A 27,781-nucleotide genomic window follows, 5' to 3' on the forward strand; every position below is an offset into this window, starting at 1 on the left:
ACCAAAGAGGTAAACAAGTATCTGGAAATAAAATTAAAGATGAAGACAAAGCCTTTGTAAAGCAGCACATTGATAGTTTTCCTCGTTTTGTGAGTCACTACGGAGAAAGGTTTTCTAATCGTCAGTATCTGGAACCAAACTTAAATCTACAGAAAATGTATTCATGTTATGTTGAAAAATGTAGATCAGTTAGAAAAGAACCTGTCAAGAAAAGTTACTACAGAACCATATTCAATACCTACAATTTACATTTTTACATTCCAAAGAAAGATACCTGCAAAACATGTGACATACTTTCAATTAAAATTCAAAACGAACATGATATTGAAAAATGTTTGCAAATAAAATCAAACCAAAAAGAACATCATATTTTAGCTGGAAAAGCCAGGTCATTAATGAATTATTACAAAGAAAAGGCATTGAATGATGTTAACTCATGCCTAATGACATTTGACTTGCAGCGTACTCTTCCAACACCCCTCTTACAAACAGGCGAAGTTTATTATCTGAGACAATTGCACACTCTGAATTTTGGACTGCATTTGTACTTATCAGAAGGTGAAAAGATTACCATGAATATGTGGTATGAAACAACTGCTGGCAGGGGGTCACAAGAAGTAGTATCATGTCTCTATCATAATATTCTGCACACAATACCTGACAATGTAACCAATCTCTATACTTTCAGTGATTCATGCACAGGACAAAACCGTAATTGGAATCTATTCTATTTTATGATGTACATGGTTAATACTGTTCCTCACTTGAAAGAAATTATTGTCTGTTACCTCATTAGTGGCCACTCATTTCTTCCAAATGATTCAGATTTTTCAGACATTTCTAAAGCTCAAAAGAAACAGCAGCACATATACACTCCAGAACAATGGATGGATCTGATAAGAAACTGTAGGAAGAAAAAACCATTTATAGTGACAGATATGGTTGGAAAATTTGTAGACTTTTCAGGATTAGAAAATATCATGAACAATAAAGGTCTAAGTGGTAATGGCAAAAAAATTCAAATATCAAAAATGAAAAAAAATAAGTTTTGCAAAGGGGATAGTAGAATATATTTCAATGAAGACTACTCTGATGATTACGACTTTGTAGATTTAGACAAAGGTGGAAAAAGAGACCTATTTTTAAATACTCTTCAGTCTTTCATACCAATAGAAAAAAGCAGTGAAAAGCCTCTTTCCTTTAAAAAAATGCAGGATTTGAAAAAAATGCTCCACTATGTTCCACCAATTCACCATGCTTTTTACTTAAACCTACCTCACCTCAGTAGAAGAAATGCACCAGAAGATGAGTTAGATGTTCTCCCATATCAAGAGGGTGATGAGTCTGAATAATTTTTCATTGTTTTTTCATTAATAAATAAAAATTCAAATAAAAGTGCTTTATTGTCATTACTGTTACAAAGTTCAGTTATTGCAGAAGTAATCCAAGTACACAATTATATCAATATTTTTATCAAAATTGCAATTACTAAAGAAAAACAGCTATGAAAGTTTGAGTTATGTTTATATCTATCAAATAACAAACATATTTTAAATCATGTGCTCAACATAATTATGATATTCATAAAAACGCATTTCTATGAATATCTCAACTTTTAAAAAATGCTACTTGGATTACTTCTGTTTTTACCTAGCCAGATATGATTGTGGCACGATCACAAATGTGCGTAGGTTAAGTTCGGCCCGGTCAAATACAATTATTGTAGCCCTACACAATTGCAGCTGCAGAAGTCTAACCCCGGTCTATTATTGGTACAAAAATTTTCTAAGTTGGCGGCTGCAACATAAATTTGAGGTCAGATTTGAGTAGATTTGAGTTTTGACGGAAATTTTGCAGTATGTAAAAAAAAATTGTTTGGCTGGAACAGGGTTAGTTAGTTTTGCCGCCGGTCTAAAAGGGCTACAGGCACCTCAGATAATCATTTTGATGACCATGAAATAAATGGCAAAATTAAAAAAACCTCTGTTATTGTTGCGATTTCTGAAGTGTCAGAAATTCTAATAAAAAGACAGATGCTGCTCTTACAAGCTCACCCTGAAGACTTCAATTACAACTTCCTCGGCACATTTAATCTTATATATAAAAATGAATTGATGTTAGATAGTCTCACTAAAACTCGAGAATGACTGGACCGATTTGGGTTATTTTGGTTTTAAAATGTTCGTAGAGATCCAGGGAAGGTTTAAACGATACGAAGTTTGTTGGGTCAGCTAGTCATTTTCATAAATATGTTTAAATTAAATAAATATGAATCTAAAATATTTTCATAAATATGAGTCTTCAGCAACAAAGGTCACCCATTCCGATCTGTATGAATTGAATAAGTGTTTTTTTCCAAATATAAAAGTGGCATTCAGAATCTTTCGCAGCTTATCGCTAACTGCTTTGCTGAACGATGCTTCTCACAACTAAAAAGATTAAAAAACACGCAAACAACAAAAACCCGTCAAGACAAGCTTAATTCTTTAGCATTGTGTATTGAGGCAGACAATTCGTCACATAAATTTCGACGATGTAATCTCGGAGTTTGCTCTGAATAAGGCAAGGAAAATATTTTTTTATGTTTTAAATTATACCTACAAATTTTTCTATTTTAATGAACTTTCATTTTATACTTTCCACCTTCCATATTTAAGCAAAAGAGGGCTAGACAAACTCTGTGCTAAGGGCCTCGGAAACTGTTAATCCGCCGTATAGATGACATTTCATACTCTTTTTACGAAAAGGAACAAGGATCGGATATGACACAGATTTTTGTAAGAGCAAAATACTATTGTGTTATCCATTTACGCAGTTGAAAATAAAAACTTTTGTGCAAAATACATTAAGTTCAAACAAAAACCATGGAACATTTTTGTTGAACAGATGCATAAAAAAGAAACTGAAATTATTCAATGCCTTAACTTCTATGTAACTCCAAAACCATCGATTTTTTCAAGACCAAACGGAAAACCATTTTTGTAACAAGACATACAAAAACCACCACGACGTTAATTTTATACCCATTTTGCAACGATCGATTTCTTTTACCCATTTTGCGAATACAATACATTTTATCAAAGATTTTTCAATAAGACAAAATGTTGAATAACAAACGAGACATACGATGTACCAGCTGAAATAATAAGTACAATATATTTTATATAAAAATTAAAAAAAAAAATTCTATGTGAAACACAATATTTTTAAACAAGCTTACAATATCCATTTTTATGAGACATCTTGTATAAATAAAACAATACAATAAATGAATAAGAGACAAGGCGTACTATTTACGAACTGTAGGCTGTTATAATTACAACCCACCACAGAAAACTACGAAACTTGAAAACCAGACAAAAAAGTACTTTGAGAAAAAAAAGACTAAAATCAAACGAGACCAGCGCAGGACACAAGTCATGAATCAACATGATGATGATGCATAATCTTACTCGTTCTACAATATATTTTTTGCGATCAATAAGATACTATCGATTCAATATTTCTACAATTGATAGTTTCTTACTCAACAATTACAAAAAATACTGAAACAGACTCTATGCTATGTATGTATCACGATGCCCTCACACGCTCATAATGCTTGAGTCATTGGTTAGGTTCCCAAAATGACTGGACGAAATCTATGGATTATTGGAAACTTTACAAACCAGATCGGAGTCTGGAATTTGGTTAAAGCCTGCCTGGAATGACGATCGTTACCTAGTGTCACATGTTATGATGTAATTCCACGTCAAAGGAGTAGATCTCTGAAATTAAGATTTGTTATTATCCAAGACATTCAGTAAAATAAGAGGTTAAATAAAATACAAATAATATTTTTAAATCGTTTTATAAAACATAATAAATACAGGCTATAACGTAATGGACAACAAATAAGGTGGGTACGCGATGAAGTTGAAATTATGACATACACAGGACGGCAAGTGTCTTTGGAACCTCATGATGCGTTCGCAATTATTTTGAAAAAAAAAAACGTTTTTTTGGATACTTAAAACGGAAAAAAAGCGTTCTAAGTATTCGGACTCAAATACCTCAAGTTATTCATGTCTTTTTGACGTTATAACGACATGATTTCTAGTATTTGAGCTCTATTTACTTTTACTATTATGAGACAGATTACAAGAATACTTTCATTATCAATAAATATGTTAAGAAAATAACTGTGAACTCATCAAAAGATTTTTACATCAAGTTATCTTACGTTTAAACGGTTAACATTTTTGTTAGGATTAATCCAAAATCGGCCAGTTTCTTACAAACACATCTTGTTTTACTGTACTTCGAAACTGAAAATACTTGTATACAACGTCATTATAAAGTCACTCGACTTTTTTATAATATTGACTGTGTATGAAATCTATCCTCTTTACTTTTTGTTCTATTACAAAGTACAGTGAGACGCGATGAAACAATCTATCCCTACCCGCGCTTACCAAACTACGTAATATATGTATTTTAAGAAAAGAATGTATATATTGTGAACACATTATGTCATGTAAGGCGAAGCTAAAATTAATTGCACTGACCACTATAAATAAAATGACAATGCGTTGTTAAAAATGACTAGTACTTAGCATATTAGAGCTTCTTTATAGGATGGGGCCATTTGAATTATTACAATTAACAATGTTTGTAATATTTGTCCCACGCATGACACTCCTTCAGCTTCGTGAGGGATCACATGCCATAGCTTTTTTTTATCGCACGAGTCGTTTTCTTAATTGTAATGTTTCACGCATCTATCAATCAAGAACACTATCCAATAAAAACATGCAGGTTTTCAACCTATACATTCATAGTTCAAGTAGTCCCATACTATAACAGACAAAAAGTAATAAAATCATATCCAAAAATTATTCAAGCGTAGAGATTCATGAACTAGTAGACACACGATAAAAATACAAAATTAAAAAAAAAATATCGCGACAAAAATAAAGCTCAATATACGCAAGGCATCTCGTTTTCACATTTTATAATACCCATAAAACTAATAGACTTCTTAAGAATTCCGTGATTTTTTGCTGTTTTGATTGAGACAATATGTTTTAAAACCCTTACTGTGTGTGAGTAAAACAATATATTTTTAAAATTCCAACTTGGTGCGACCAAATAAATCCTGCAAGTCCTGAGCTACAACTTGTACAGAAATAATTTTGTAAGACAGCCCCGCTGCTTACTTATTTCTGCTACAACTGTGTATTTGTTTGCATTGTGTACATAAGTTATATTTTCAAATTTAGTTACTCTGAAAACTATTACAACAACACTTTCATTATACCTAATAAATTGTATATTACCTTGAAAAGTTGTGACGGTGTTGACTATTGACATCTGAATAATCTAATCTAACCTAAAAGAAATTCTTCGGAAAATCGATATTCTAGAAATAATCTAGAATTATGTAGAACATTATCTTTTCTTTGTATAATTTAATACTAAATAAACATTAACATTTATGTACCACAACTAGAAATAAATATGCATTTTTAACAATTAATACTGACTTATAAGCCGATTGGTTTACAGTTAATGTGAATATAAAATAGGTATGTGGAAAAAATATGCAAATTCATTTGCAAAATGGCAGTGACGTCAGTGCGTTAACGAGGTGACTTTGTATACACTGTCACAACTGGCAGATTTTTATTCGAATAGACGATTTTATTACAACTTTAAGATGTTAGACTGCCTTAAAACGGTAATTTCGTAGACTTGATTGTGGCCCTTAAATACTTTATTTTTATGATGATTCAGGTGACTGAATGCAATCCCAGTGTATAAATAAGTGCATGGACTGTTAAAGCAACTTGGACTATTAATATATTCGTTTATAATACAACAACCGTGGCTTTGCGAATATTAAACCTAATATTTACTAAAGTGAACGTTGCATTTTAATAGTACATATTATATTATGCATCAATTAATTACAAATCAACAACTTTTAAATAAAACGGGTTTAAGCTTAAAAGCTGTATGTACCTAGACGAAAATTATAGAACAATTTTAATAAAAAGATTTATGAGGATATTAGAACAGAACTTTTCCAGTCTTGTTTTAATTGGTGTTGGAAACGCTTGCCAACCGATATAATTGGAAAAACCATTTCAGCAGCCATTCAAAATATTTGTTGATATAACATGTCACTTCATGTCAGCATCATCTTATAACTAGAATTTTATTGTAAATGAAATTATATTTTTTATATTCCAACCAGTCTAATTAGTTTCTTTGTGATACATTTAAAATAATTTTAGTGTAATTTTCTTTATATGAATAGTATTATTGCATTTAATTCGGTGTGTTTTTTTTCTTTGTTGTCTTTTATAATGTTATCACATTCTTTGGTATGTCACAGACGAATATTTTTTTCACATCAACAAATCCAACGATCTTAAGGGAATTGTTCTTGTTTTGTTAAACTTTCCCTTTCGTGGCAAGTTATAAAACAGGCAAGAAAAATCGTGCAGTGTCTAATGGATTTTGATGGGAGAAAAGTTAGTACTTATTCAATATTTTATATTAGAAACTTTGCAGGCAACTGCGATAAAAAAGTGCTAAAATAATAATTAATAAAGAGAACTTTTAAAGCTGCATTTTGAGATGCCTTTTACTATTTAACTTAGCCATGATTTAAATTTTAAATTACATTTTCTTCTTACTTCTATTAAACAAGCCCACAAACCAAGCTTTGCTTTAGCGTACCACGAATATGAACCTTAGCTTTAGTCTAAGATTCTTTAAGATTACACTTACAGGTACACTTCTCTAAAAGATAACCAAAATAAATTGTTCATTTAAAGAGATAGTATATTGGTATTTTTAAATAAAGACAAACCTCTTTTTATGAAGTGAATAAAATTACATTTTAATGTTGTTTTATCTTTGGTTCTTTAGCTGCGCGTCATACTACAGAATTCTACTATTTTATACATTATAATAAATTATGAACCCTTTATAGTGCCATTGTCAAAATGTCATTATGTATCTTATAATTACGAGAAAGATGAATTATTTATTTCAATATTTATGGACTGGAATATCAATGTCAAACTTACATCACGTATTATAAAAACATTTTCAGGATATATCGACAAAACTTAAACTAGCTACATAGAGGTTTGTTTTTTTGTGAAAAAAGACGTTTGTGTATTACTTGCGTATACTATCTCTTTAGAAAAGTTATCTTTGGCGGTTCTCCCATGATGAAGAAACTAAAAGTTAAAAACACAAAGGTTATCTTATCAGCAAAGTACTTACCTTAGGAAATCACGGACTTTAGTGCTTTTACTATCAAATTGTCAAACCATTTTAGATAACTTTTTTTCAAAATATATTGGATTAACTTCGCCGTGAGAGAACCGAGCGAGCCCGAACAATATTGGCCATCAAATAATGTCCTATGAACATAATGGTCACTTATCAATCAACGATAACGTCACGATCCCTCGAATCAACCTCCACTTCGATTGTTTCCGTAGACTGCTCTTCAATAACGGACTCGGTCCGCTCTATACCCAGAGCAGCCGTTTCGTTTGCATTTTCACTGTAATATTGTTCAAATTGTAACCTAAGGCTGCCCATTGCACCCTCACGTCCGACTTTTTGTAGGAGAAAAATATTGATTTATATTGTAGTGATTGCAGTAGTGTACCTTCACGTCCAAGTCGGTCTGAAAATCTTATTAAGTCAAGTCCTACAACAAATCGGCCCGATTGTTTGTCCTACAAAAAGTCTAACGTGGGTGCGCAGCCTATGAGTGAAAAAAAGTAATGAAATATACATTGGACCAAGATATTAGATACTAGCCAATTTCCCGCGGATTCATTCGCGTCCCGTGGGAACTACTTACTGCCCGTACTGGCGTAAAAGTATTGCCTATTTAACTCGGGAAGAGTAACCTACTAGAGCTTACCAACAGTGAAAGAATTTTTCGGTTCGATCGGTTAAATCGGTTTAGTAGTTCCGGAGCCTTTGTGTAAACCAACAAAAAATGTATCTTCTTTATTATATTAGTAGAGAAGTGCATTCGTGTAATAGGCATGATGACTGAAAAAAAGTAATTAGTCCGTCTTTTAGATAACCCTAACACAATGGACACATATTTTCATTTTCTCAGACAAACAAGGAACAATAAAGATATAACACGATTCACGTCAGTTCTGAGTAATAAATTGACACAGACATGACGTCATTAACCGCCACTCTCAATCTTTGTTGCGTTCCTCTTCTTCATAGGAGCCTTTTCACAACTACGTTAGGGTCGGCTTCTTTGTTGCGTTATATCTTACTAAATATTTAATGTTTTGTTAAAATAAAAAATACGTGTCTAATATTTTTAGCCAGTCTAAAATGCGGACTCATTAGAATCATTATGTTTTGACCCTGTCATGATGCGTGTTGTGTGTGTGTGGTCGTGGACTCACGTGTGTTCCCTGTGCGCGGGCGCCAGCGGCAGCGACTGCGGCCGCCGCAGCCACGTGCAGCGCTCCTCCTGCACACAGACACTTCACTTACTGGCTGCTCCACGCGCCGAAACCCGCGGCTCGGGAAACCCGGGGGAAACTCATCAAACCTTAGAACAACTACCACGTTTACATCGATACTCTCGAATACACTGTCATGTTGCCTTCGGCGATATGTATAAAACTTCATATTATAAAATGTGACGTTTGTAAACGGACATATCATGCAAATTGCCTGCGACTGAGATGCTGTTGAGTGATAATAAACAGCACATGAGGAGAAAAATAGCCAGTCCTCTACTCACTATTTCCAGTCTATGTCTCAAGGTTAAACGTATTCCTAGGTCTAAACGTTTAAAAGAAAAGAGCCACTACAAAGGGTGCTATAGAATTAATAAAAAACATTTTAAAAAATGGAAGTTTTCTAACCTGCGGAGTGATAATAGCCGTAATATCAGTTTGCGTGGCGACGGGTTCCGCGTGACTCTTACTCGATACTGCCTTCAGCACCTCTTGCATACACCCCTGTAGCTCTGCTACCTAATCACAGAGTATTAACTCTTATTTATATGTACATCCAGACCGTAAAGTAAAGGGCTACCGAATGTTTTGTACAGTTGACAACAGCCAGTTTTTCAGCAAGGGAAAATAACATTGTTTGTACAGACTGTCAGCCACTGTCAACTGCCCCAAAAAACGGTCAGACTGCATAACTATTTTAGAATAAAAAAATGAAATTAAATGACATAAACATATGTTAGCAGAATTGTTGAGACCTCGTAATGACACATAGGAACACACAGAGAACATTAAAATCTAGTAAGAGAACTATCTCTTAATTAATTTATCTGTGTTTTATTTCACGTTATCGATTGAATTTGATGTTGCCAGAACAAATTACTTCACTTTTGTTATTTCAATTTCAAAATCTATTTGTTCATAAAAAATTGTTGTAGAAGCAATGTACCTATTTTGCGTCGTGGTGAATTTGCGGTCTAGTCGTTCTGAAAACAAATCTCTTGTTCTGGTACATACCTGAGCTTGTAAGCTGAAACAGGTTTCCGACAGTTGTCGCAACGCATCCGAGTTGTCATCAGACTCCGATAATCTTTGCTTCTGAGTGTCTGTAAGTCCAATTGTTAACTAACAAGGTTGAACAACCTAATTATGATGATGATTAATTATGATTATGAACCTAATTATAACCAACCTAGTTGGGAAAAGGCTAGGCAAATGCTTGGAGGCAACCTAAAGATAGGTGCTATGTAACAATAAGTTTCTCGGTTTACCGTATGTATACAGTTCTCATTAATAACTATGGCGCTCTTAATTTAGAAATGTATGCGCAATAATGTTTTATTTATTTATTTTTTACTGTTTTGCAGCCAAAAAAATTAAGGGTTGCAAACGTGTGACGGGAGATATGAGTCTTATCGATATTTTACAAGAATATTTAAAACCATTCAGGACGTAAACGCGATTGCAAGGTCAGTACAATTCGGCCGAAACGACAAATTCAAAAACGTTTATTCAAATTAGGCTGATAAATCAGCACTTTTCGAACGTCAACGCCGGGTAAAGAAAAGGTATCGTATCGAACCTTTATACATAATATTACCTAGGTTTAAGTCCTGATTGTTTATAAATATATGTATGTAGAAGTCGCGATAGTTTAAAAACCTCTATCTTACCAGCAGCCTGTAGTGTGGAGACTTTCTTCCATAGCGCATTAATGGCTTGCATTTGCAGTTGTTGTATTTTGCGCTCAGACTCTAACGCAGCCTTCGTAGCCTCCATGTCGCAAGTTAACCTCCTACGAATACAGAGATATACAAAAGATTTTAAACATGGTGGCAATATGTATATGACTAAATAAGTGTATTAAGTTTTATGATTCATTTGATACTACATACTCTTAGGGCCGATTTTTCTATCGCCAGATAACTGTTTTCTGAAGAATAAGTTTCATTTTGACATCTTTTGTATAGACAATATTTCAAATTGCCATAATTATACCTCAGATAGAAGTTAACTCATGATTGAAAAATTTGCCCGTAGTCTAATTATCAAGAAGCTAACGTCCGTAAGCTAAACAAATACTTTTTATAGGACTGCTCACAACGGGATTGACGACCAATGACTCTCATAAGATGATTACTCATAAAATGCTTTCAGAACATTTTGTGGTCAACACTATTGAATGTTTTTGACAACTTTAAGTACTTCGCACGTGAATGTGTAGCCTGAACACAAATTGTTCCATTATTTTAACCTAGCAAATAAGTCAATACTAACTGTATATGCTGCCTCGCCCTCGCCGCTTGTATAGCATGCAGAATCCTTAGCGTGTCCTTATTGAGATTTCTACTCCTATACCCGCGCCACATCTTCTGTATAGTGACAGCAGCCATCGATTCAACACTCATTTTCTTCTGCCGTCTCTGATTAGAAGCCAGCTTCATAATATCCGGACCCAATTGATCCGAATCATTTGTCACACCGTTGAGTTTCTTATCATCATTCTTGACATCGAGTTTGGATAAGCTGCCTTTTCTTTGTTCCATCCTTGTTTTTAGTTTGGGCGACGAAGTAGCGCTCTTTGGTAGTTTAGGGGAGCCTTTCATGTTTTTCGCTGTTCGCGGTTTGTCTTCGTGAATGCTGCTGTTGCTGGATTGTGACGATGTGTTGGACACGCTATGTACTGAGTTGTTCGTGGGCTTTGGTATGGATCTTTGGATATCATATATGGGGTCTTGGTAGTCGGGGCTCATGAGCGATTCAGGTACGGGCACCATTTTCGAAGCGGCTTCTAGTGAATGGTTTACTGGTTTTGGCTGTGGTATCTCTGTGAATGTATAAAGTACATTATTTATTTAGTTCAGGAATACTAGTAATCATTTATTTCCTATACTCCAATATTATAGCAATTAATCAAATCAAATAATCGTAAAATCGATGTGGAACATTTGCACATCCCATATGACTAGAAATTTTAAGCCTAATAAAAATAACGAACTATTTAAAATATAATATATGAAGAAATAATCTTAAATTCAAACTAAAAGCATAAAAATCCTCCATACCTTGAACCTTTTCCTTTTCCTTCTCCCTGACGTCACGCTTCTCCGTGGCGTACATAAGTCCGGGCGAGTCGAAGCTCTGGCTCATTGCAGTGGGGATCGCTTGCAGGTCCCCGCACAGCGATGACGTCATGAGCGATGACGTCATCTGGTGGGACGGCGACGAAGTCTTGGAGAGCGCCGAGTGGTAGCTCGACGTGAGGCGGTCGGGGGACCGGCCCATGTGACGCGGAGTGGATATACGCGCTGCAAATATGCAGGAGGTAAGTTTGCAGGTACTCAACTATGTTGACCAGTCTAATATTGGCCTAACAATAGGTTAAGTAGGTTTTTAACTATTTTAAGATCAGAAATGTTTACTGCACAGCCGACCGGCTTAACGGACTCGTCATAAAACATCAATGGAGTGAATAAATATTTACTTTTTATAGAGTTCATTACAATGAGAACAAAAATTGTTATACAATGTTCAATTTGTCTGTGTACAATCCTATTGATTATTACAACAAGCCGTCTGAGTCTGATATATGATATGTCATCAGTCTGAATATAATACATACAAAGTCGATAAACTGAAGTACCTAATAATCATCGTTTATTTGGAAACAAAATGATTTTCTGTAGAGGTCATTGTACTACTGCCAAAAATAAAAACTTCAGTATTCTTCAACCCACATACCCAATTCCACAAATTTCATCAAAAGCTAATTAAAATATTTCAACATTATTTGCGCTACCAGACGACATGGCATACATTCTCTACAAATAACGGAGTTTTAAATAGAATGCTATGAGAACTAAACATCATATATTTTATGTAAAATTACATGAAGGAATAAAGTATACAATCTGCAGTAGTTAATAATTGAAGACCATTATTGAATTATATTTAGGGTGAAAATGAGAGATCGCCTGATGGTAAGCGAACACGACCGCATATAGGCAGTCGCAAGAGAGTCACAAGAATGTTGTGGGATTTTTACAAAAGAGAACATTAAATCTAAAAAAAAAAAAAACAATTAACAAAAACGTTGAATGTCCATTAGTACTTACATTGCATTCTTGGCGACTGCAACTTTGGCTTCAACGGACTGTGGTTCTGGTCTTTCAATTGTTGCTGATGATGTTGAGCCTACAAATAAACAACACAACATTTTCAGAATACCGCTATACTTCGTATTATAAATGAGAAAGTGCGTAGCTACCATCTATCAAAACCTCTAAGGCCCATGTTTACCGACACCATACACATCAATTATTAAAACAACGGTTCACTATGAATATTCACGATCAATTTTCAAAGTAACAGTAATTTTACTTATAACTGACACTTATGTTAATTGTTAGTTACTTAAGTCACTCCTTAGTGACGGATTGTCAAAGAAATCCTTCACTAAGGAATGGCTTAAATAACCATTCTGCGGGGTTTAGTCAAGTCAAAGTTGTGTTATACGAAAAGCGACCTTACCTTACTGAGGATAAGGCGTAACTTCCTCTGATCTTCGGTCTCGAGTGCGTCGGCTGTGAGAGGGCACGTAGACGCTAAGTACTCGCACAGCTCTTGATGTTGTCCCGCGTGGTAGTGCCGCCCCTTACCTTGACTATACAGCCATTCTGCTTTTAAACTGTAGGCAATATTTCAAAATGGTTCTTTATAAAATTTTCTTTAAGAGATAGGATTTTTTGAAGCCACATATTTTGACTAAACTAAACCATTTATTGGTTTTATATTTAAATATGGGGCATTATTTAGTGTATGGCCATTGATTTATTAGTTTTTTTTTAATCATTATTATTTGTATGCAGTACAATACAATATTTACAATTAGTACAATAACTAATTATAAATATTGTGCTAAGGTAAGATAGGGATTGAGTTTTTAATGTGCTATAGTTACTAGAATTATGTTCATAAGTGATCTCTAGTTATTTTCCCAGAATGCAATAGAGTGAAACTAATCTAAGCTAAAAGGTAATGGTTTAGAAGATATTATCATTGGATGGATCATTGTTGTCCGAAATAAATATATTTTATTTATTTATTTATTATAGCTTCTCTTACCTTTCTATAGCACTGACAACGAAGCCGTCGATAGATTTGACACTCATTATCCAGTTCAAAACAAACGGCCGGTAATCAAATCCTCTGTTTATGGAGTTAAGGGATATTTTTTACATGTTACAACATTTAAGAATTCATAGTTTAGTTACATTAGCTAGTAACACGGAAAACATGAATTTTGTAGTTTCAGTTTCCAAACATCAAGGAGTCAAATTGGATTTTATAAACCACTAGCCGTTTACCCGCGGTTTCACCCGCGTTCCATGAGAACTACTGCCGTACCGGAATAAAATCTAGCCTATGTTACTCGCAAATAATGTAGCCTTCTAATGGTGAAAGAATGTTTAAAATTGGTCCAGTAGTTTTTAAGTTTATCTATTACAAACAAGCAAAAAACAGTTTATCCTTTATTATATTAGAATAGAAATATAGATAAAAGAACAAGGAAACGAAACATTAAAGAGAAAAGAGCAAAGAGCTACCAAAGTGATACATTTGATAAACAAAAAGGATACAATTTGTCCTTGCCAGCCATCGCCACACACGGGTTTCCTTGTATCGAGAAGCTGTCCAGTTTGTTCAGATGTACCAAGTGACTGATCTCATTCAAATCCTGGATGCTGTTGTGACCGAGCCCCAGATGCTCCAAGTGAGTGGGTAGGTACCGGTCACACTGTCTGAGGTCTGATATTCGGTTCCTTTCCAGGTTTAAGTGCTAGAAGATGATAATTGTCAATACATAGGTACTTTATTAAGATTTTGTAATTACTATTGTTGTAATGTTGTGTGTATGCGTCGTGTTAAAACCTTCTCAAAATTATGGCCTACGCGACACTGGGACAGCATGGTTATACCCTTGTTATAAGATTCTCCAGATGCTTTCATAAATCTGAATTAGTACCGGCGCCTTGTCAGAATGATTGCCTACGCATATAGGTACAGTATGGTAAGGTAATTTGCCATCAGTCTAACCGCTTAGATACTGTAGCTATTCCCGCCGCCTACCTACAAAAATTTACTAACGTCCTGTGACAATACTGAAATGTAATAAATAAATTACATTGTTCTAAGTGTTGCTATAGCATTGTAAGTTTTCATCCGGCGTGACAGTCACCCTGAAACACGCCACGGGAAACCGCGGCAGTAATGTTCTTTCGATGACACAGCATCAATTGAAAACAATGGAATCTAAGTTGTATTCATGTGTGATAAGTTATATATATAAGTGATATCCTTCACCATCGTCCCAGTACGCGTTGGTTGGCTATATGACGAAATTGTATAATGTAGCACTAACCTTCAAGCTCTTCAAATACGATATATCAGCTATGAAAGATATCTGGTTGTTGGAGAGATCCAGGTGTTCCAAATGCATGTTATGGTTCAAGTGTTCTATTGATTTTATGTTGTTACCTGAAAGGACCACATAAAAGTTGTTGTTATGTTTTTAAAGACTTAACATGGCTTCAAAACGTGAGTGTAGTTCATGCCAAACTCGATGGCAGCTCGAAATATCGGGCAAATCGATGCACAGAAACTATTCACCGTGTGCGAATTTGTGCTCTTACGTTATTATCAAGCCGACATTAAGTTTGCAGAGAACTATCTCACATTATAAAGCCATTTTTATGATTGAATACTAATAGTCCATGTAAGTAATACAGTAATACTATATAATTAATTCTAGCATACAAAATTGATTTGGACTATCTATGTTACTGCGAAAGTAGTTAGACAGACATATTTATGGATTCATAAATGAGTAAGATTTTTAATAGGTAATCAAGTTTTTCAATACCACCTAGATGACGGTACGTAATTAACTACACGCTACACACCTTCACATGACGTAATTAAAAGACCCTGACTTTATCAAATGATGATCTCAATCAGCCTTAGCTTTTGAGTAATCCTACACTGACCTCAATGTTAGTTTTTATCTTATGATGCTTACCACTTTATGACTATTTCATCCATTTACTTTTATGGGCTACGCTTGTTACATAAATGAAAAGTGCTGGATTAGCTAACCAAGTCTGCATAGCAGCAATAAGGTACTTGATAAAAAGAACCTGGAATAGCCATTTTATTCTCATTTATTATTAGTTTTTGTGCTAAACTATAATTTTTAAATCAATGTTTAATGACAGTTCTTATTATCTTTGATTGATTTCAGTACATGAGTAAGTTCTACTAGGCAACATGATTAAGTATGGAGTATTCTTCATTAACTTTCCATACCATATAGGGGAAAATTATTCAGACTTAATGTAGCATGAGCATCTTAGTGAGAACTCATTGTATAGGTACCATCTACTAGATAAATAGCTAATTTAGTTTTGAAGTATGCACAAACAATGATATGATGATGATAAATTGTAAAAGATAATCCTAACAGTTACTAATATTACAATTGGGAAAGTTACCCAGTTTGTCCGTCATGTTGTCACACCGAAATTACTAAACTGAATAAAATGAATATCATACATAGATAGTTGGTACCTGAGTAAAGATATCTGGGTGTGGGAAGTAGCTCCGTTTGTCATGTGGGTGGAACCGAGGGGAACAGCTAGTTTATCATAGTTTTTGTATTGTATGTATTAATAGTAGTAGGTAAGTAGGTTACATTACCTAGTCACCTAAACTATAAAGGAGCTACTAGAACAACTAAGTCAACTAACTCTCTCCACCCTAATTTTTTTGTTCAAATTTTTTACTGTTTATTTAATCCCTGATTTCTATAAACTCAAAACTATCTATAAACTCAACTTGTTTCACTTATAGAAACTAAAAATATTGATTGTTTAAATCTAATGTCAAAAATATGCCATCCGTAAACAAAATGAATTGTTTCATTTTATCTAGAAACGGCATTAAACCATTACATAACTATTTATGTTTTTTTAGTCAATTTAAATGTTTTTTATTGATTACTTACCTGCAAGTTTTAGAACTTTGAGATAAATGAGGTCCTTCAGTCCTTCAATTTGTAAAATGCCATTGTTGTTCAGAGCCAAGATACGGATGTTGGTCAGCCGGGAGACACCATGCATTCGCAGTAGGAAGTTGTTGCATATTGATAACTAGATGAAACAATTACTAATTACAAATCTTTCTTCTATTACTAAAATCTACAAAACTCATGCATAGGTACTATTATCATGATAGTTATAAATTCTGTTCTAACCATGGTCATTAATAAAAATAACTGTTTAAACTTAAAGTAATATGTATGAGGTTTACTACTCGGCAGCTACCAGTTTCTACATTGTTTTTACTTACTACATTTTGAATATTTTTGAAAGTCGAAGTGGATAGAACGAAGAAAGGGACTTACATTTTCGACACGACTGTATGTGTCGATATTATCGAGTCGTTGCAGCTCATTTTGGTCTAGAATTAAATTAATAATCGTCTTAGATTCCTCCGCAGGCGCTTTCTCTATTTTCTTCAACCCACGCCTCGAAAGGTCCACAGTTTCTTTTTTCACCTCATCTATAAACAAATAACACAATAATATAATAATATTCGCCCAATTAAACACTTCCTATTTGAGTAATGGTACATACCCATTTTATAATCACAACATCATAGTTATTTAAAATAATGAAAATAATTCTTTTCATGTAATTTTCCCCATAAAATCAACATTCGTAAATTGCCGTTCCAAACCTGTCCGTATATTTTACGCTAAAATAATCGTTAACTTTTCTATCATATTATACTCTAATTTCTTAATAAATAAAATGTAAATAATGTCACTTTAACTTTCTAATATACTTATTTAAAATTAATTCGTCACAGCTTTCACTACAATAAACTTTGTCAACGAATTAACTGTTCGTGTTCGCCATTTTTTCTTTTCAAATAATACACTAGAGCAAGTTTTTGAACGCGCTCTCGCCTATTTGACTGTATAGTGTTGTGACCGGCATGTCCAAACTAAGTTTTTAGTCGATTTAAACAAGCGCCATTTATTTGATTTGGCGAGCATTTCACGCATTTTTGTATTGAAAACTCAAATAAATGCAGTTTTGCAAAATACAGTACTTTCGGTAAGTTCTTTTTGATTGCAAAGTAAGGCCAGACAATATTTATAACAGTTTTTTTTTAATTAAAAATACTAAAACTATTATTTAAATATATTAGTACAGCACTACTTCGCGGTGGCGGCGGGTTTTGTTGAGGTTAGTGAAATAATTTCGGAAAAAATGTTATAGTGTTTATTTTTGGCTAAAACAAATGATAAAAAAGTATTATATACAATCATGGAATAGTGTTATGTAAATAAGCTGCTTCAAAACGACACTGTTCATTCAATTCTATCGATAATTAAAAGGACGCGTTAGTTGACATTTTTGTGAGTAAAGTTTGTTTCGTTCGCTAAAGTTATCAATATCAATATTTCTAATTAGACTGATAGTTTTATAATATTTAATATGCACAGTGTTAATATATTTCAAACCTATTTAATATCGGTTGTTATTGAGCACATTATAGCTTTCTATTTATAGACAATTCACATGTAACCTCTTTTGATTTAGGCGGGAGAATGGTGTTGGCAAAGGGCCTGAGGCCTCTACAGGTGGCTTCCGTGATACTATTTGTGAGGATTCTGTCCGTGTTCCTGGTGAAGACGTGGTATGTGCCTGATGAGTACTGGCAGACCTTGGAAGTTGCTCATAAGCAAGTGTTTGGGTATGGAGCCGTGACTTGGGAATGGCAGAACGGTATCCGTAGTTATCTTTACCCAAGTATAGTGGCTGCGATATACACCATACTCAAATACACTGGACTGGACTACCCTGAAGCACTGGTAAGCGGTCAATTCACTGTAACATTTAATTTATTTTCAGTGCTGAAAATAATTACTCACCATGACCATGCAAAAGATATAGAATGGCTGATATTGTGAATTTCAATTGATCATTTTAGTATCAAAAGCAGTACTGTGACTAAGTGCAGCAAAAACTTGTAGAAAAAACTCATTATCCTTTTTTCTCTGTTGCTAGGGTTGATAGACTTAAATTATTATGTCTTTATGTAACACTTGAATACTGTTGATTTATAAACTTTTTGGTACTATAAACACATACCTACAATTAATTTCATTCATATACCAAGTAAACATCTATACATATAATAAAATGATAGGAAACTCAAAACTGTACATTGAATATTTTTGTAAAAGAATACTTGGGGGGTGATCCATAATCGATTCTGAACCCAAATATGCAGTTTTTAGAATTTTTGTCTGTATGTCTGTTTACCTTTTTGTCTGTATGTTTGTCCTGGATAAACTCAATAAGTACTGCATGGATTTAAATCAAATTTTACATGACTATTACCTGGGGGCCGGTTCAACACATAGGCTATATATTATCACGCTATCACCTACGGGGGATGAGCAATTAACGATTAAATGAACGAAATTGGAAATTCTATATTGCCCACGCAGACGAAGCCGCGGGCAACAGCTAGTAAACAATAACAATCATGTACAAAACTAACATGAACTCACTGATAAACTCGTATTTAAAAATGTTAGCTCTCTTACTATGAAAATATATAGACCTTGCTAGCCTTATAGATATCAGGTTTGAAATATATCTAGTAAGTAATGACAAAATACAGGAAAAGGAAATAGTTGTCCATACTAGACTAGTTTGTAATATGAGTAGCTCACTCACGAGGAATCAAATTTCTGTAATCAAATTAACCATGCATACCACCTACATATTTGTCTGTTACATGAATGTGTAATTAATGATGTATCATGTATAATAATTAAACAAAACTTTTATAATAATTAAACTAAAATAATTAAACTTTGAATTCTTATGCATAAGTTTGATACTTAACAGTTCAAATAAATGTTGGGACACCTTTGTGTGATTCTTTACCTTTAGAGGCTATTCTAATGTAGTACAGATTGAATATAATCCCCATTCTTTTATCTATTCATCTGTTTGCCCACAGATTCTCCTGCCTCGCATCCTGCAAGCTATAGTAAGTGCTGTAGCCGACTACAGTTTCTACAAATGGACAGGCAACCGCAAATGGGCTCTATTCCTGATCCTCACATCATGGTTTTGGTTCTACACTTCTGGTAGAACTCTGCTGCAGACCTTGGAGACTGCCCTAGTAGCTGTGGCCTTGTCCCTGTTCCCGTTCAAGAGTGGGAAGCTAGGATATTATGAACAAGGTATTTTAACTACATACTTTTTATAAAAATTTGATTATTAACTTACATTTTATTATTAACTTATATTTTTATTAAGGATGAAATTAAGAAAATTGTTCTGTAATGACTTTACTCAATGTTATCTATATGTTGCATCATTCATACCTTAATTGTTATCACTTTTTTATACTGCTACTACTGAAAACCGAACAATAAAAAAGGATTTATACTCTATGCATTTTACCAATAGCAAGACAAAATTTACTACTATCCTGAATACAAGAATAGTATGGATTTTTAAATACACAAGGAATAAAGGACAGCTGCTTAGTGCATGCACTATACCACTGCATGGTAGATACAAATCCACTTTGTTGTGCATTCTTGAATACCAATGTACCACATTGAATACCAATTACATGTATCATTTATATATTTACTCCAACTGTTGTTATACATAGGTAGATAGGTAAATCCAACATAATATTTAGTATCAATTATCCTTACTTATGGTCATTCATTAATTAATTCAAACATAAAATCTTTTCCTCAATTTACTGTAAATCATGGCTAAGTAAAGTATTTATTAACATCCATTCCCAATATCTGATGTTTTGCTTACTAGAGACAAAAACTTGACATTACTCAGGGGTAATATACAAAATTCTATCTCTAGTAAGCAAATCAACGGATAGATAGAGTATTGGGAGCAGCCCTCAATCTAATGTAAAAGAATGATACCTAGCACTTCCTTACAGAGAACCCTCAATGGATATGGCTGGCAGTACTGGCGGTGTTCATACGGCCGTCGTCGGCGCCGCTGTGGGCGGTGCTAGGCGCGTACAACTTGCTCACCACTAACCAAGGACGGCTCAAGCTTTTTGTTCGCACTTATTTGCCTATCGCGTAAGTTTTTAAGTTTTTTTTTGTACCACTTAATGGAAAATAAAAATATTTTACTGTCTAAGTTACAAAATGTGGCTGTTCAAAATAGGCACTTTAAAAATTCGTTACAAATAAGCTCTCGTAAGAGCCGCTGAATGTGAGATTATTTTCAAACGTTTTGTTAAGCTTTTTAGTAAACTACTAGTAGTCTTTATATAAGACGCTTATATTTTCAGACGATAAATCAAATGATGCATATGGATTATTAAGTGTTTTTTTTCCTATATGCATAAAACTTGTTCTCATTGGCTCAAAGATATTGGGCTTTATTCCTTATTTTATAAAACAAACAATATAATAAAATTCAATATAATAACGTTGTTTCAGTGTGGTAGCGGGTGGCGCCCTCGTGGCGTTAGACTCGTACTACTACGGCCGTCTCGTCATCACGCCCTGGGAGTTCTTCAGGTTCAATGTTCTAAACGATATCGCTTCTTTCTATGGACAGCACCCATGGTATGTACATATTATCCAACTTGTTTTTCTACATATTTAGCTCTACAATAGGTCAAAGAACGCATTTGAATTTGAACAATATGTTTTTTGACAAATGGTGATGGCTACCAGATGTTAATTGTATAATCATAGTTGGGCACCGTTAATAAAATTGTTAACTTCGTTAATCGTTAATCCGCTACAAAAAAAGTTAGCTTCGTTAAACGTTAAAGCGTTACATTTCGGAAGAATTAACGCAAGTTAAAGTTAATCGTTAATCCGTTAACTATAGTTCGGCCATTCAGAGAATGCGTTCCTGACACGTCGCGATTGAACTGACGACGTAACTACATTCATTGATTATTGATATAATAATGTTGTTTTAATGCTCCTCAATTGTTAAAACGGTAAACAACCAGCAAAAATATTTTTATCGTAACTGCAACGCCATTGCAAAGTTACGTCGTCAGTTCAATCGCGACGTGTCAGGAACGCATTCTCTGAATGGCCGAACTATACGTGTAACATTGCATTTTTATATCGTAAATAAATAAATGTGTAATTTAATCGTTGGACATAAGGTGCATATTCCCCTTCATAAACATTAACATGTTGAAGTTCTCGTCTGAAAGTGGGGCTCGTTTTGGTGTTAAAATGTCTTTACCCGTGGAAAACAGACGTTCTACTGCAGCGCTTGAGGGTATAGCAGTATTGTATTTAATAAATAGATTTATAAATATCTGTTCCCCGAGGAATCCGGTGCTCCAATACCTACTGAATCCAATTGAGCTGAATCGGGGGTCAAAGGTGTTCGTACAATCTCTTGGAAGAAGGCACCATAGACCACATCCACACAGTGCGGCAGATTATACAGAAGACCGAGGAGTATAATCAGCCCCTGTGTCTAGCATTTGTGGACTATGAGAAGGCCTTTGACTCGGTTGAAAATCTGGTCTGAAATCTGGTGTTTCACTCGCTGCCACGCGCCGCGCTCGCCGCGCCCGGCACTTGTCTGAACCTGCTTTTCGCGCCTCGTCCCGCGGAGCCGTGCGGTAAATTAATAGTAGTAGGCATTGGATTAACGATTAACGGACTTCTGCATAATTAACGGAAGTTAACATGTCCGTTAACATTTTTTAAAGTTAACTTAAAAGTTAATCCGCTAATCAAAATGTTAACTTCGTTAATTAACGATTAACGGATTAACGAGTTAATGCCCAGCTATGTGTATAATCGTGTAAAAACATAACAAATTAGTGTTAGTAGAAGTTACATACTTGTTCTAGTATGATGTTTGTCACAGTTCTTATGGAATAAGGACATCTATGTTGTGATTTTTTTGTAAGACTATTAATGTAATATTTTTTGTTCAGGCACTGGTACCTAACTCAAGGAATTCCTGCACTGTTAGGCATAAACCTGATACCAGTTTTGTGGGCAATTAGCAATATTCTGCGACGACCAAAGGAAAACAAGATCGGAAGCCTACTCCTGACTGCTGCTGTTCTATATGTAGCTGTATACAGGTTTGTAATAGTTTCTATACAATTTTTCGCCCACGTCTCGAGGGAACTACTTCCCGCATATGGATAAAAGGTAGCCTATGTAAGCTATATGACGGCCAAATTTCGTCCCGTTCATTCGTTTTTGCGTGAAAGAGGAACCATCGTCCGTACAAAGTGATCGTTTATAATATTTTTATGAACAAATAACAACGACGATACAACACGATTGAGTTTTGAATTCCATCACTTTTAGGTAAAAATTTTACATAGACTTGACGTTTTATCTTAGTAAATAAGTAATGTTTGGTCCAATATTGTCGCCGATCTTGAATGCGGACTAAATAGAATGACTATTTTGAACCCACGCGTATTGTTACAGTTTCATTCCGCACAAGGAGTTCCGCTTCGTGCTGCCGTTGCTGCCCATCTTCTTATATCTCGCGCAAGATGTCATCGTGCCCTGGAGTCGGAAGGCGCAGAAGTGAGTACATTATAATACATACAATGTTTACTATATTTAGAGTTTTATGTATTGTTTTTGAAACCCAAAAAAAGGACTTTTGCATTATTTATGAATATCGAAATAATTTATGTAAAAGCAAAGAAAGAAAAATGATTTTATTGGCACATTACAAAAACAAATTAAAAGTTAAGCAATACACTGAAGGTTTAATTAAATTCGAACCTGAAGTGCAACAAAAAATGCTAAATAAGTCCTTACGTAACAAACAAACACAATACATAATATAAACTTACTTTTTGTTGTATATAAATAGATACAATAAACTAATCATCTTTTAACATAACAATTATTATCTTGTTACAAAACATGATGAGCTCATATTTCCTCAGATGGCATCTATACCTTGTAGCGGGTCTCATCTTGGTCGGCAACGCGGCGCCGGCGGCGTACTTCGGCACGGTGCACCAGGCCGGCACCCTGCAGGTGATGCCGCTGCTAAGAGAAGCCGCGCATAACAGGAGCTCTGTCACCTTCCTTATGCCGTGCCATTCTACGCCCTTGTATAGGTAAGAGCTAGTTGTTGAGTTTTTATTGATTTAGTATACCTATATATTTTTTATATCATCACTAGCTTCTGCCAGTGGTATCACCTGCGTCCCTTTGAAACTACTTCACGAACCAAACCTACATCGTCCCTCAATAAATGCGCTATCTAACACTGAAATATGTTTTCAATTTGGGAACAGTGGGTTTAGAGATTAGTGCATTCAAATAAACAAACTCTTCAGCTCTTAGAGCTTAAGAAGCAAGAAAAAGGAATCCTCTTATCATGAACACGCATAAGTTTTAACTAACTTTTCTCGTTACATGTATGGACACATGCGTGGACTTGTGGCGATATAAAATTTTATGAGAACTATACCTAAATAATATTTTCTCTATAGCCACCTGCACCTGAACATAACGACCCGTTACCTTCACTGCGAGCCGCCTATCAACGGCTCAGCGAGTAACTACGAAGCCGAGGCCTTCTTCAACAACCCGCAGCGCTGGTGGAGAACTGAACATGCTTCCCGACAGACGCCTGACCTAGTTGTGCTGTTTGACCGACTGCGGGGAAGAGTAGAGAGCTTGCTGTCCGGGTATAAGCTGATCCATGAGATACCGCATACACAGGTAACTTGAGATTTTTTACTACATTCAAGATATTTTCGTCATTTTTTATAAAAAAAAGATAAGCATTTATAGATTTATTGTTGCCTAAAATGTCCCGAAATTAGGCTTATATTTAAGCGAATCAGACACATATGTGTTTAATTCTACAATAATCTTTTTATTCCATAATATACACTTATTTAAACTTCTTTATACATCTATAGAGCATGGAAATTAAACATTTTGTCCTTCGTTTTGTTATTACTACTTAATTATTTCATGCTTTCCATCCCAAATGTTGTAATTTTTCAAATTAGCATTACACTATTCTCGTGAGTATTCATTTTTTATATTTTCCTCAGTTTCCAGAAGGCGAGGTGAGTGAAAACGTACTGGTTTTCCAAAAGGCTCAATCTCCACCCAAGACTGTAGTTGACGACGTCGTGTAAATCTACGAGTGTCTCCGTTAAACTGTTCATGTTAGTGAACCCAGTTATGTAGCAACGTAGTTACAGCGAACGATTATGGTTCTTATTGCTCAACGAATAAGAGCCGTAATGGTACGAGTATAGACTGTTTTTGAGGTAACTTACAGAAAAAAAATCAAAGAATGCACAGTGCCAAATTTTAATTCAATTTTTTTGAAAGTATAGCCGTGTAATAAGCTCATATGGAGCTTGTAATCTATGAAAATCATTGAGAGAATATTTTTAAGTGTGTGGAATAGCAATGTTTGAATTAGTTAATAATCGGGCACAGTGTAATAGAGTTAACTCAGCTTCGGAAACCAGTCTATGCTTTTAAAGGTAGTTGCTATGTATGTAGAAACATTTCCGACGATGCTATAGCAAAACAAACCGATCCCTTTCGACATTCACGATTATCAATCTTATTTTTATAATTCGAATTTACTATTCGACTAAAATTAATTGGCTTTTGGTATTAAATTAATAAATTAATTATTATTATTAATTATTGATTATATGGGAATGTTATCCCATAATAATGTGTTCGTAATAGAAAATTTACAATTTATTGTGTAGTTTTACATGATTTTGAACTACGAATATTGAATTATATATTATACATGAATAGTTATATAATATCTCAAATACCATTATAATGATATGTTTCAATACTTCAATGACTTATTAAATCCTTTTAATTTCAAGGTAAATAAAACGCATTGTTGAAAGAAATGAAATAACTTATGAAAAGTTGACTATAAAACTACTGTGACCAATTTACTTACGATATGACCACTTAATAGATAATGAAATATGAATTGTTTCTTCGAGCCTTTTGTCTAAATGAATTGTGCGCAAGTGTCGATTAATTTCAGTAGTGCTCCTATGAATTAATGGTTATTTTGAATATACAGCTTGTTTAATTGAAATGCTCGTTTGACCGTCGATCGAGCTTCTTGCCGTCGGTACCGTTGGTTCTATTCGACACGTCAACGAGTCATCACTTAATAAAAAAATGAACTTTTTATGCAACGTGGATACATATTACAAAGACTAATGGAGTGACGTGTCTTGTTTTTCTTCTGCATAAAGCCTCCTTCTAATATTTCGTGGTCATATCGCATTAATGGGTAATTATAATATATTTGATAAGACGTGTATGTGTGTGTACAGAAGAACATAATCATCGTGAAATCAGTCCGCCATTCACCACATCCATGACTGAGCTTTGCAAGACGCAAGTACAAATCGTATACATTTTATGTAGTTTATATACTTGCCAAAGTTATTCATAAAGTGTTATGATGTTAACGTATTTTGTGCTACGCCCGACTGGAAATATACATACTTATATGTAGATGATTTAAGAATTACATAAAGCATTTTTTTATTTGTCAGTGTCTTCAAAAAAATGAGCCTATGTTAAGAGTTAATCCTCTCGTGTATTTTTTAATCAAATTGCCAAGCCCTGCCAATTTACCTCATTAATTTAAGATGTATGTTGTCTCAATAATCGTCACCATCTTTCATTGTAAGTACCGCTCATTAAAACGATCATTTTATATTTTTAGTCGGGCCCATTATATTTATTTTGTTAGACAGATTTATTTTTCATTTTGGCATTTTTGAGGATATCACCACATCCACCGAAAAATCATCATAATAGATTTAAGAACTGAATTATCTTCAAGTAAAGGTTTATATGTTGAAATCGAAAGCCTAGTGGCTCAGGACAATAGGGTTAAATAAAAATTAGATAGTACATGATAAAATTCGCATTCTCATATTATTAAAAGATGCTTGCTTAAGTTGCTATCTAAAATGCAATAGAAATCTCGTAGTACATTTTATTTTATGAGCGATTAACACCTTTGCTTGAAGCTGGCTAGTAAAATAAAAAGAATATTTCAAACTTTTTAAATTAATTATTATTCAATGTCTATGGTTTTGAATTGCAATACATTATTAAGAATTCTTTTATAACGTAATTATAGAAATTAGATTTATATGTATGTTAGGGATGCTCAAAATGTAAAGACAGACAAGTATTTTAAGATCTCTTTGTCTTTGTTAATACTTTGACACTAATTTGTTGTCGTTACTTTTAGTGTTGCTTTTTTTCTGGCTACCTTGTGACATAGATGGAATTAAGATAAAATTCACACTAGCTACTTATTGTAGTTAAAAAAAAACACTTCAGTAGAGTTTTTTACGAAGGTAGAAAGTTATGAAACAACGCCATAAGTACGGCAACGCAACCCATTTCAATTGTATTTTAAAATGATCAAGGGTAAACAAGCGTTATTTTGTGTAATTAAACTTGACAGATTTAAGTCGCATAATACGCTAAACGGAGCGTAATTTACGCTACAGAAATTACGCTTGTTTTCCTTGAAGCTCAGTATTTGCTGTAGACTTACTAGAATTTGTCAAGATTCCTGCCGTGTATACTCATCATGTTTAACACTGCTTTGTATGGAAGTAGTGGTCCGTTTACCTATAATATGAGCGTCATCATCATCATCCTCCGAGCCTTTTCCCAATCATGTTGGGGTCGGCTTCCAGTCTAACCGGATTCAGCTGAGTACCAGCGCTTTACAAGAAGCGACTGCCTATCTGACCTTCTCAACCCAGTTACCCGGGCAATCCGATACCCCTTGGTTAGACTGGTGTCAGACTTACTGGCTTCTGACTACCCGTAACGTCTGCCAAGGATGTTCAATGACAGCCGGGACCTACAGTTTAACGTGCCATCCGAAACACAGCCAATGGTGTCTAAGATATACTTAGAAAGTACATACAAACTTAGAAAAGTTGCATTGGTACTTGCCTGACCTGAAATCAAACCCGCGCCCTCATACTTGAGAGGTTGGTCCTTTACTCACTAGGCCACCACGACTTGATAATATGTAATATGAGCGTCTATATAAAATATGTAAAACTTTGTGTTGTAAAAATATGGTATTTTGGAACAGTCAGAGCATAACTTTATGGCCAGT

General features: G+C 34.3%; 2 protein-coding genes across 3 annotated transcripts; one reads left to right on the forward strand and one right to left on the reverse strand.

Annotated features, from left to right (window-relative positions):
* Nucleotides 1-3,834: 3,834 nt before the first annotated feature.
* Nucleotides 3,835-17,499, reverse strand: LOC124635816 (centrosomal protein of 97 kDa). The gene is made up of 15 exons (XM_047171770.1): nucleotides 17,198-17,499; nucleotides 16,966-17,123; nucleotides 16,567-16,711; nucleotides 14,926-15,041; nucleotides 14,144-14,343; nucleotides 13,629-13,712; nucleotides 13,035-13,191; nucleotides 12,620-12,698; nucleotides 11,570-11,812; nucleotides 10,782-11,331; nucleotides 10,178-10,299; nucleotides 9,522-9,610; nucleotides 8,916-9,026; nucleotides 8,448-8,515; nucleotides 3,835-7,567 (listed from the first exon to the last, which is right to left on the reverse strand). The coding sequence occupies exons 1-15, from the start codon at nucleotides 17,199-17,201 to the stop codon at nucleotides 7,444-7,446; spliced, it is 2,250 nt and encodes a 749-aa protein (XP_047027726.1). The 5' UTR covers nucleotides 17,202-17,499; the 3' UTR covers nucleotides 3,835-7,443.
* Nucleotides 17,500-17,721: 222 nt separating this feature from the next.
* Nucleotides 17,722-27,383, forward strand: LOC124635820 (GPI mannosyltransferase 3). 2 transcript variants are annotated; one of them, XM_047171775.1, is made up of 10 exons: nucleotides 17,722-17,815; nucleotides 18,173-18,444; nucleotides 19,608-19,833; nucleotides 20,571-20,718; nucleotides 21,085-21,213; nucleotides 22,566-22,718; nucleotides 23,077-23,178; nucleotides 23,550-23,726; nucleotides 24,105-24,336; nucleotides 24,678-27,383. In XM_047171775.1, the coding sequence occupies exons 2-10, from the start codon at nucleotides 18,181-18,183 to the stop codon at nucleotides 24,762-24,764; spliced, it is 1,518 nt and encodes a 505-aa protein (XP_047027731.1). In that variant the 5' UTR covers nucleotides 17,722-17,815; nucleotides 18,173-18,180; the 3' UTR covers nucleotides 24,765-27,383. The 2 variants fall into 2 exon arrangements, with proteins under 2 accessions (XP_047027731.1, XP_047027732.1); XM_047171776.1 differs by lacking the exon at nucleotides 17,722-17,815 and adding an exon at nucleotides 17,828-17,988.
* The last annotated feature ends 398 nt before the right edge of the window (nucleotides 27,384-27,781 follow it).

This window comes from Helicoverpa zea, chromosome 13 (genome assembly GCF_022581195.2).
Source record: "Helicoverpa zea isolate HzStark_Cry1AcR chromosome 13, ilHelZeax1.1, whole genome shotgun sequence".
Classification (NCBI taxonomy): domain Eukaryota; kingdom Metazoa; phylum Arthropoda; class Insecta; order Lepidoptera; family Noctuidae; genus Helicoverpa; species Helicoverpa zea.